This window comes from Pogonomyrmex barbatus, unplaced genomic scaffold (assembly GCF_055798465.1).
Source record: "Pogonomyrmex barbatus isolate J1 unplaced genomic scaffold, ASM5579846v1 scaffold12, whole genome shotgun sequence".
NCBI lineage: Eukaryota > Metazoa > Arthropoda > Insecta > Hymenoptera > Formicidae > Pogonomyrmex > Pogonomyrmex barbatus.
The window spans coordinates 387,542-399,973 of record NW_028297108.1 but is presented as its reverse complement, the minus strand read 5'-3'; the positions used below and the strand labels follow the sequence as shown (position 1 = coordinate 399,973).

The 12,432-nt window shown below is 29.4% G+C and overlaps 1 protein-coding gene across 1 annotated transcript; it reads left to right on the top strand.

The window, feature by feature from the left end:
- The first annotated feature begins 8,034 nt into the window (after window positions 1-8,034).
- Window positions 8,035-9,527, top strand: ND-SGDH (NADH dehydrogenase (ubiquinone) SGDH subunit). Its single transcript, XM_011638893.3, has 3 exons — window positions 8,035-8,187; window positions 8,764-8,972; window positions 9,073-9,527. The coding sequence occupies exons 1-3, from the start codon at window positions 8,103-8,105 to the stop codon at window positions 9,313-9,315; spliced, it is 537 nt and encodes a 178-aa protein (XP_011637195.2). The 5' UTR covers window positions 8,035-8,102; the 3' UTR covers window positions 9,316-9,527.
- Window positions 9,528-12,432: the final 2,905 nt, after the last annotated feature.

Here is a 12,432-nt window from a genome sequence, read left to right as displayed (position 1 = left end):
ATTGCGTAGATGTTTAAATATGATTATACTTAAAAAAATTTTTGATATTCTAGCAATTTGAATGTTTTGTAATTATTTGTAAATTTGGTTACTTGGTTTTTTGCGAAATTTATTTACCAAAAATTATTTAATTAATTAAAATTATATTGTGTTTTATATTGCAACACCATAACTTGTATTGTTATGGACACTTTCTTTTTTTTTCATCGTCTAAGCGTGTAACCAGCTCTGTTTTTTCTTTTTTTAATGCTCGAAAGAATTGAAAAAGTAAAATGGAAAGGGGGTCCCTTCGTAACTCCGTTCCGACTTACCTGCTTAAGATCATGATCAATCTTTGTCAATAAATAAAGAATTGTTTTTTTTGGAAAGTTGAAAACATAAAGAAACTTATCTTTTTGATAACAATAGTTTTTTAATCCAACAATTTTTAGGACAATTTCAAGTTCAAATAGATTACTTAACTGAAATATTTTCGTTCCAAATATTGAATTGATATCGTAAAAAAATGATAATCTATTCTCATTTATTTGAACCACGTGCTCTTGTCAATTATTTAGAGAATCCGACCAAAATTTCGGTTTCGATTTCGGTTACGGTTAGATTAGTTTCAATCAAAAATTGAAATATCGGTTAGGTTTTGATTTTGGCCGAAATTGAAAAAGAATTTTAATTGCTGAAGTACATCTTGCGAAGTACGCCTTGCGAGTACAACTTAATAAATTGTTAAGTTGTACTCGTAAGTTTAAAGATTACTGATTGCAATCTTATAGTACAGAATATTTATTAATATTAAATATTTATTCTACTAATTTTCCAAAGACTTTAAAAAATATTTTATTTTATATTTTGAAATTTATTAGTAAGATAATAAATTTGTAATACTACAGATTGTGATAATGTGTGTGTAATTATTGTTTCAATAATTAAATTATGATGTTTATAAAGAAAAAGTATATAGTATATTTTTGCGTGCACGTATACATATTCCTTTTCTTCTAGATTCCTATGAAATCCTGTTCTAGATTTCCATGAAAATTTCAAGTTTCGATTTCAGCCGAAATTGACACATAACCGAATATTTATTTTCGATTTCGGCTGAAGCTAAAAAAGACTTCGATCGGACTCTAATTGTGGAAATTTAATCGTGATTTATTAATAAAATAAAAGATATTTAACAATTTAATAAAACAAAGCAAAGATAACGAGCAAAGACAAATTATTGTGGAAACTAAAAACTTTTTATTTAAAGTTTATTGAATTATTAGATGTACAAAAAAGGTCTGAGCTTTAGATTTCATACAACCGAAATAACAATTTAAATTTTATATATCTTCCCGCTTTTTTGCGGTTTTAAAGCGTTGACATTTGGCCTTCTAAGATGCCATACGGTTTGGCGTTTGATGCACATAATCTCAAAAATCAGTAATGTTCACGATGGCAATAACAAAAGAGCATATTCGATTTTCCATCCAGTTCGCGTTTCATCTGAAGAAAAATGCTGCTGAAGCCACTGCAATGATTTGTGCTGCATATGGAGAGAACGCTATAAGTCATACTACATGTAAAAGATGGTATCAAAAATTTCGCCAAGGAGATTTCAGTCTTGAAGATGAACCGCATGCTGGACGCCCTCAAAAGATTGAAACGGACGAATTGCAAGCACTGCTGGATATAAACTCTGCGCAAACTGAAAAGGAGCTTGCAGAACAGCTTGGCATTACGCAGTAAATCATTTCCGTATGTTTACTTACGATGAGAAAGGTTCAGAAGGAAGGCAGATGGGTTCCGCAATGAATTGTCCGAAGACAACAAAAATTGTCGGCGTGACACTGCACTCACTTTGCTTTCAAAGTTCCGGGAAAAAGATTTTCTACCCAAAATCATTACAGGCGATGAAAAGTGGATTCTTTATGATAATCCTAAACGTAGAAAATCATGGGTTGACCCTCAACCTTCGACATCGACGCCAAAACCCAATATCCACGCCAAGAAGGTTTTGCTTTGTATCTAGTGGGATTGGAAAGGTGTGTTGTATTACGAGTTGTTACAACCAGGTGAAACAATCACGGCAGACCGCTACCAACAACAATTGACCAATTTGAGCGATGCATTAGAAGAAAAGAAGCCATTTACTGGCCAAGGACGTCGTAAAGTAAAGATCTTGCTTTATAACAATGCTCGACCACATGTTGCGAAAGCGACTTAGGATCATATCTTTGCGTTAGGCTGGGAACTTCTCCCGCGGCGTATAGCCCAGACATGGCGCCTTCCGATTACTACCTATCCGGTCGCTGCAGCATCATTTGGCTGATACATATTTCGTGAGATTTGAAGAAATACGAAAATGCATTGATGACTTTATCGTTTCGAAGCCGGTGAATTTCTATCAAGGAATTCGCAAGCTACCCGAAAGATAGTAAAAGGTCGTTGATGCAAACGGGAAATATTTCGCTGATTAATATTTTTTTGTTTGTTTTTGAATAAAGATTGAATTTTACAAAAAAAAGCTCAGAACTTTTTTGTACACCTAATAATAATATAGGATTAATATTATTAATCTTTTATCAAAATTATATATATATTTTTTTATAAAAGACAGAATTTATAAAAGACAGAAATTCAAGACAGAATTATGTATATATTATATATCGCTATGTATAAAATTGATGACTCATTGCTCGACGTATTAGCGCGTTATCATTTTATCTTAAATCCTTAAAAAAAAAATTATCGATGGAAGAACAGGAAACATTTGTACGACATCGATCGACAAGCTTGAAATTCTTTCGAAGAGATTGGATTCTTATGAATCAACTGTTCTTGAAGAGAATATCATGTGTGTCATTGTACTTCGATCCTCGAGATCCATTGTGCACAGGATAAATACGAAAAACATCTTAACGACCTTGTATACGGTGACATGACACATTGCGTAAGAGCGTAGAAGTCCTAATTGCGCGCGTGACGTAATTTTCATTGGCAAAAGATGAAAACTGATTTGCGATCGCGATTTTTCTTCGTATTTTCGTATTTCGAGTTTTATGTCGAAATGAGACATAAGATAATCTTTAGCTGAACTTCTCGCACAATTCATCTCTTTTCCTTCTTTTGACATGGAAAGAAAAAAAAGAAAGATGAACCATGCAACAAGTTCAACTAAAACGTCTTGTAATCATAATTGTCATTTTTACTGTCATTTCTACCAATGTAGATTAACTTTGATCTCCGTTAAATTCACTTTTTATCTTTATAAAATTGATCTATGAATTCAAAGAAGATAAAGAATAAATTGAACTGAGATCAAAGTTAATCTACATTTCTGAAAATGGGAGTTAGAATATCTATCAAAGATCAATTCATTAATATATTCAGTGTTTGAAATTGGCAGTGTTACTATAACGCTTTTCCTAAGAAAACGATTATCAGAAATAAGTTCTTTTGCCAGAGATTTCTTTTGAAAACTGAGAAAAACAAATTATACGCACATGTACATATGTGTACATTTTTCTCTCCGAAAAAAAAAGATCAATAAACAATTTCATCAAAGTAATTAGCCAGAGATTTTTTTCGAGAAGTCAGAGATTCGTTCAAAAAGCCGAAAATCAGAGAGGTGGCAACTATGGACACTTTTTTCAGTTTTGATCATGATCGCTGACGTCGGAATTTTTGTGTTGTAGCATGAGAACAAAACAATAACATTACGGACTTGTTACATACATTAATCACAGGCGTGACGAGTCCTTTTTTTCTTTGTTTCTGCGGAACATTTAAAGGCATTTTTACCACGTGCGTCGTATAATTTACATAATTATTGCCTGCCATCATTATATTCCGCGTTTTTTTTCCTTCTCTCTCGCATAGAGACGAAAATTTATAAATCTAAATTAAAATCACTGATGGAAAATATCGGCTGTACGATCCAGAATTTTCTTGAATTCTGTCACGTGGATTACCGGGTGTTTCATAATTTACAATCGTTTCTCAAGTTCAATTGTCCACTTGACCCGACTTAATTGGATGGTATACGTATCATCGTTTATTGTTACGGATCCTGTTGACATAAACGTGTCAAGACGCCCATGACAAAACATTTTCCGTTTTAATGGACGCAAATAATACTTTACCATCTATCAAATATTGAAAAAAAATATTTCTAAAATTTTAAAATAATCTTTCACATATGTTTGAATATGCAACTTTATCAAAAATAATAAAATATTTTCTGCAAAAAATAAATAATTTTAATAATGATAATTTTATCGATTGTTTCGTTAACTTTTCATGATTTAAATTAATTTTATGTAAAATCTTTACATTTAATCTTCCAATTTTGATAGCATAAAGTTCTCTATATAAGCTCTATTCTTTATTATTATTTTATTAAGAGCTAATTTCACCATTTTCAATTAATTTGATTTGGTCAATTAAATTTGAATGAATTGTCAACTTTGAAAAATTTGAAACTAATTATATTTTGTTTTCCTTATCAATTACCTGCAAATTATGATTAATATACTTAAAATACTTTTAAATAATAATTAATACTTTTAATTAAAATAATTATAAAATTAGGTCGATAGAAAATTAGCCTTTAATTAACTTTAAGCTTATTAAATTTAAGAATTGTCAACTGCAAAACTTAACACTGATCATCCTTAATATAATTTTTTATTTATTTAATTAAAAGCATTACTTAATTATTATTTAGAATTATTATATTTTATATTATATTAAATAAATCATAATTTGCAAAATGGATAAAAAAAACAAAATAATAATTACCCAGATAGCCAAGTATGATATAGCATATTGAGCGAACTAATGCATTGCATGTATTGTTATATATTTGCCATATATTTGCTGACATCGAAATAGGATACGTAACAAATACAACAATATACCTTCTTGTGGATGGACCTTCTTATCAATTGACGAAATTTTAAGAGCAAATAGTAGTATGTTATGTTATCAGCAATATATCAACAATATGTCACCAACAAATGATTCATCGTTTCATCTTGAGCATTATGATGAAAACATGACGGCAACAAAACATATATAATGATTTCCATTCGTCACATATATATATCTTCAAATATGATTAGATTTTTAATTGTAATTCAATGCTGATTGAACAAAGTGTTGATAATATGAAATGTCATACGTTTACGGCAACTTTTCAGCAAAAAGACATACAGTTTTCGAGATTTATATACAAGTTGTAAATATTTATTTCTAATTATACTTAGAAATATACATATATTATCCTAAGCAATTGATGTATGTATATTGCAATTTTATATTAATCAGATTACACATAATATAGTAAAATAAAATAAGAAAATAAAATAGAAATATGAATAAAAATTAACAATAAATTAACAACATTTCTTGATTAATTAATACAATTTTAATTAAATGGTAATATAATTATATTAGAAGCGTTTTTGAAACAGTTTGTTGTCTTGAAATCTGTTTAAAAATTTCTTCTGATATAATTTTATTGCCATTTTGTCAAAAAATGCAATATTTCTAGGCATACGTTATTATTTCAAAAATAATATATTCTCTATTACCTCTTGAACATTGTCGGTGTTGTTTCGAAATATTTACAATGCATAACTCTGGTAAAAATTATCAACAGAATCGGACAGAAATGAATATGATTTCTATCGGCTAAACTGTAAGCTTATTTTTATCTGTATAGACAGCTAACAGAAACCGATAGAAATCTTGTCTGTTCTGTTCGATTCTGTCCGTTATTTTTACCAGGGAAACTGGCACAGAACATTTAGTTGGCATATCATCAGGATATGCAGCATTCATTATTTGGCATATGTTACCGTCATATTGTTGTTAACATGCTGTTGAGTCTGGATAGCATACCGATGATGACGAGTTGCTTTGTCACCAATTTGCTATCAACATGTGTAAGAAATAGGCATAGACATGTGTAAGAAATAGATCGTAAGCGGTCATGAAAGAGATTCGGAATATAAACAGCTAACAGAGAGGAGCCGTCACGGTCATGCAGACTAATGTCCATTTCCTCCAACATGGTTCAATTCAGAGTTCTTGTAAACTGCGTTCAATTTTGAATTCAGTTTAATCTTTGATCAACTTAATTTGTTTTTCTTCAACTTTATCTTGATTCCGATCAATTGAACGTATATCCAATGTCTGTAACTTCAATTAAATTTGTATCAAGTAATGTGATTGGTGCATAATGAGCATAATAGAAAGGATGAAAAATTTGACGATAAAAATATCAAGATGATCAAGCAAAAAAGAAACTCCAAATAATCTTCAACTTCATGACGAAACTCGGAAGAGTATAAAAAAAAAAACGTTGATTAATTTGTTAGTGAATAATAAAAAGATAGAGTTAATAAATATAATGATGAATAATGTAAAAGAAAAACATGAATTTGAAATTGAAATTTAAAAAATGCAATTGCAAAAAGAAAAGTTGCAAGTTGAAATATTACAAAAAGAATTAGAGTTAAAAACTTTTATTTTAGAAAAAGAATAACCCAGATTAAGGATGTTATAAATAGACACACACACACACACACACACACACACACACACACACACACACACACACACACACACACACACACACACACACACACACACACACATATATATATAAAACTTTTTTATAGATAAAAAGTTTTTAAATTTTTATTATTTTCGTAAGTTAAAGCAAAATTTAATTTTATTTACAGTTATTTTTATTTTAAAAAAATGTGTTTATTTTAATTTTTCTATTATTATAGGTATATTTTTGAATAATCAAAGATAAAACCAGGATTATTTACATTTATTATAAACTATTATTACTTGCATTTATTATAAACTACTGTTGTACTCATAGCCTTATATATAATTCAAAAGTTTTAATTTTTATTCATTTTACGATAGAAAAATGATCAAAAGGAAGTTTTATTTATTTGTCATAAATAAATAATAAATTAATTTTGTCATAAATGTTACTTTATTTATTTACTGTATTAGCTTTTAATTATTCAACGATGAATATAGTTTATTTAATAAAATAATATATTGAATATACTCTCAAATACTGATATACGTTTTGTATTGTCTTCTGCTTAAACGCTGTTCAAATTTGTGAAAAATGGGCGTTCAGAATGAACGTCGTTTAACTGACTTGAACTTGTACAAAAAAAACTTGGTGGAACGCAAAATGTCATTGATCGGAGTTTAAATTCGGTTCAAATTTTGAACCACGTTGGAGGAAACGGGCATAAGTGTCTTGGTAATAAACGAAGGATCCCGAGTTCAAATTCAGTCGGTCTCCGTTTATTTTTCCGAATCTAATAAATATCTTTCACATGTTGGTAATTGCAGATACAAGTTGACAGTACGAGTTGCCGTTAAGTTGTGAATAGTAGATTGATGCTGACATATTGTCATCGATTTGTCATTAGTAAAATTATTCCATTGAGTCCAATGCGATAGACATAATGCTGTCTCATCTTGTCCCGAGTCTGTTTAAATTAGTTGTTGCAACGACTTTCGGCTATATGACAGCAAATGTGAAACATTTTGCTATCTGGGTATAATATGTTCAGAACTGTTAAATAATGTTTAATATTTGCTTCATATAAAAATTGTGTAATCTGTATCTACAAAATTGATATTGCTAAACTAAAAGATTATATGAAGAAAGAACATTGAGTTCTTAGAATTATAGGCAAGATATCTAATGCGATATAAAAAGTCGATATAAAAGTTTCATGTGTGCTGATATATATATATATATATATATATATATATATATATGTATATATGATACGTAAATATATTTATATATGTATATATGATACGTAAATATATTTATATATGTTTAGATATGCATATGTGTGAACGCTTTCGTCAGAGTTTGCTCTATTCGACATCACCATCAAATTTAATCAGTAAAATCTAAACCAATTCAAATTTTATCAACGTACTCTGCTTTATCGAATTTCATGGTAAAACAGTAATCTTTTCTCTTCCCAGTCGATAAATAAGCGTTCTGCATTTTCGGCGTAACTTTTAAACTTCGAGCATCATATGTGTTCTATCGGAGAAAAATGGCGGTGTGGAGTAGCATTTTGCGTGCTGCGAGGCAAAAATTGTTGCAAAACGGCGGTTCTGGAACGGCACTGTTGAAAACCGGTGATTATCTATGCGATCGCTCGCAATTACGATCATCAAACAAGCGCTTCTTATTTTATCGACTCTCTGCAAAAGAAGACAACAACGTTTTGTTACGTTACATAATGACTGCAAAGTGCATTTAGAATGCGACTTTTAGACGTATCTCGTGTCACGGAGTCTGAATAAACATAAACTCGCGGTTATGAAATAACTAACAAAACGCTGAATTTTTAATTTATCCCTAATTAAATGGCTATTTTTTCTCAAATTTTTTTTCTTATTTTGAAACCACACTAATTTTGACATGCACATGACAACATCATAAAAAATCGATTGCAAATTTATATTTTTTATTATAAATAATTCTAATCAATGATCTCATTAATGTTGTTATATTTCATGTTTTATTGTCATACATTTGACCATAAAAGTAGATATGTAATTACACAGCTGATTGTCATACTAGTCAGCTGTAATTGCTGAATTTTATCATTACGGTTTTTTCAAGAGTTTTAGAGGTTTTTTAAAATACATTTTTTTCTTTTGAGAGCAGCAATGCAGCTCTCAAAAATTTCTAAACTCTTACATTTTCAGGGCAAAGATGTATGTCGGAAGACCGCACGTTTCTTATAGAACCGAGTCGCTTTCAGTGGCACAAAACGAAAGATTATTTTCACTTTTACTTCTTACTCGGTGCTATTCCTATGGGCATCACAATCACCCTAGTTAATGTATTCATCGGCCCTGCCACACTTGAGGAGATCCCTGAGGGTTATGTTCCAAAGGAATGGGAGTATCTTCAGGTAAAATCTTTATTCGGGCAGAAGAAAAATATTTTTTGACTAGAATATATTTTTGAGTGATCTTTATAGATATCATAAGATATAAGAGTTTTTATTTCAGCATCCAATTCAAAGGTTCCTTCAACGCTATATCTTTCCATCGCCACAACAGGAATATGAAAAGTATCTGTATTATGTATACCACGAGGATCAGGTTAGGAAAGTTAGGCTTCTTGAACAAAACGTAAACTTGGCAATGAGTGCCAATCGTGATTACAGAGGTCCATATTTTCATGAGTTTTATGGCTCCAAATATTTGTACTTATACAGAAAAAATTTGGATGATAAAAAGAAGAATGAATAAAATTAATTTCATTCTGTTTGTAACGATTTGTTGTAATTGAAGAGTACTAAGGAAATTGAGGAAATTATGTGATCAGATATAGAAACGTAGATTTTGTGCTCTAGGACTTGATTAATTTGTGCTATGGAGTAAATCCTTTATGTTAAACCTCCACTCATAAATCATTGCATTGTATAGTTACTATATAATTAATAAAGTCTTGATTAAAATTTTCTCTGGTTGAAAATAAATACACCGAAATACATTTTTCTTTACATGCATACATTATCATTATTATACAGAAATTGATTACATATATTTATAAAAAAAGGCTTTTTTTTTTAAGTAAGACTGAATGTTTTGTGTGCGTGTTGTTTTTACATTCTGAAGCTTACATTCAAACTTCTAAATTTACATGTCACGTTTGAATTTCGAAAGTAAGTTAAAAAATTTATAAATTTAGGAATCATAAATTATATTTTTATTAAATTATATTTAATGTATTTATTTAACATATACATTGCTCTTGATGTGATTTATCATTTGCATCTTTGTATAATATTAATAAAATGTTAGATAATCATTGCGATATGTTTTCATTCACGGAGAACAGAAATGCAAATATTAAATTGTTTCTCATAATGACACAACAGTTTTTCAAGCGGGAATTTACGGTTAACCACAATCGTTAATAAATTCCTTTTTAAATCCGGATCCGGTTTTGCAGCAGAAACTCCAACGATTGAGCAATTGCGCAATCGATATTTGTTTTAATCGAAGTCGGTGTAACTCCAATTTTAAGTCATTTTTTCCGAACCTGTGATGCCATTGGCAAAGTTAGGTTAATACATATATATTTGTTCGCAGCGCTTGTTGAAAGAAATGCTTTAATAATCGTGAAAATTAAGCTTAACAAAATCGAATTATCTTTGTTTTTTGCTTCAGTATTCGTGCATTTTGCTCGAAATGAAAAACCAAATGAATATTTTGACACGCTTGATCACGGACAAGTGATTCAATGTCGCGATCGCGCGACATTAAATCAAATATAACGCGGCTCGGCAATTACTGTAGCAATTTCTTCCTTCACTTTCGTGTCAAGTATGTCAACTAACCGAGAACCTTGGCCGCGGAATCGAGAGAGGGCCATCAACTTTTTTTAGCATGGGTTCTCGCTCTTTCTGATACAGCAGTCGCTATCATGTGAGCTGTCTCGCGAATTGTATCGGACGTTTCCGCTTCCTCTTATTCGCCGAAACAATTTCACATCATTCTTCCAAAGCTCTTTCGATCTCTAGTCGATAATTAGTGCTGTGCTTTCATTGTATCATTATAATTATTTATAACGCGGTCTTCCAATAACTGAAATGCGAAGCGAGTTTTCTATTTCAGTGTTACACAATGCTCTCGCTAAAATCTTGAAATCTCCGTGAATTTTGCAATAATTCTGAAAATAAATATAAAATTCTTCGACTCGAAGTTGATATTCTCTTCACAAAAATGTTAAACTCAATATTTTTGGCAAAAAATAAAATTAAAAAAATGTATTAAAAGCAAGGCGCTCCTGTTTTAATCTGATACTTAATGCATATGTATCATAGATAAATTATTAAATAAAAAAAAAATGCTGTAAATATGACAAGAATTTAATGATATTTGATAAAACATATAATATCGTGTTTGCATAGAGGAATTTATATAAAACAAAGTCATATAAGTTTCATAATTTATAGCAAAGTAGATGTTGTTAATCGAATTAAGAAAAGAAGTGAAAGAATCTATGTTAATAATAATTTGTATTCATTTGAATAATAAATCCATAGCAATTTGTATATCTATTACATTAATAATATGTTATATTAAATTTTACTATTTATTTTTATTATTATTTATATTATATTTATATTATTTATATTATATATATATATATTTATATTATTATTTATAATTTTATATTTTTATGATACATGTACATGGTATTATATAACAAATATAAATTATAAATTATTTCAAACTTTTATATACTTTTAATAGACATACGCGTATTTACAATTAGATATTTGCACTTTTATATATTTTCTACATTCTCAATATATCATTCTTTATATGTTAATCTTATTTTTATCACTAGATTTGCTATATGCCATTTTATTTTAATTAATAATTATTTTTATTAAATTTAATTAATTGATAATTATTTTTATTAAAAATGCGATATCCTGTATATACATGTACGAGTACATTTCAAACATATTAACTCGAAGATTTGTTTGGGTCTTTTTACAAATTAACTTTAAAATATCCACTATTTTTTTTTTTAAATAAAAGATTTTGATTTTTTTTTTAATTTTAATGTAGAATAACTTCTTAAAGTTTGGTATAATATGCAATGTTGATATAATAACTGATTATAAAAAAATAAAAATACTAGCTCTTTATATTGAATTCTTATTTATTATAAAAATAAATCCTTTTTAAAAGCAATTCTTTTTAACTTGTGACATTCTCTTTTCAATTTAAAAGTTTTAGAGAATCTCAATTATCGTCTTATCAGTAATAAGAGTTTGGAAGACTCATTCTTTTTTTGAAAACAATTCTAAAAAGAAAACAGTTTTTAAGTTTATATCATTATAACAAGAAATACATCCTTTTTAAATCCGATAATTTTTATTATTGAATAATTAATATCCATCTTCAAAAGCCCAAAAATTTATTGAAGAATTATTAAAAAAAAGAAAGCTTGGATATATTGTCGTTAACGAAAGATCGATTCCATTCAAAGAATTTCCTCGTGGACGATGCTCACGCGTTATCCTGTAATTATTTCGCGAGAGACGATAAGAAGGATAGAAAGATACTTGTCGCTTTTACAGAAAACGTCACGTTTCCGGGTGTCCGGCTCTCGCGATTCTCAACGCGATTATTCTGTCAGCGCGTTAACGACACGTTGATCACCAACGTGATCCGTACAGTGGTCATTGTCAAGGCCACCTTGCGTATCTTGCATATCGCATACGAATAGAATTCTATCCCAAATCAACGCCTCAACGAATACATAAACAGCGACCGGAACGGCGCAAATTCAATCTCATTTGTCATATGGCCTTTTTGTCACACGCTTTATTCGCATTCTTTTTT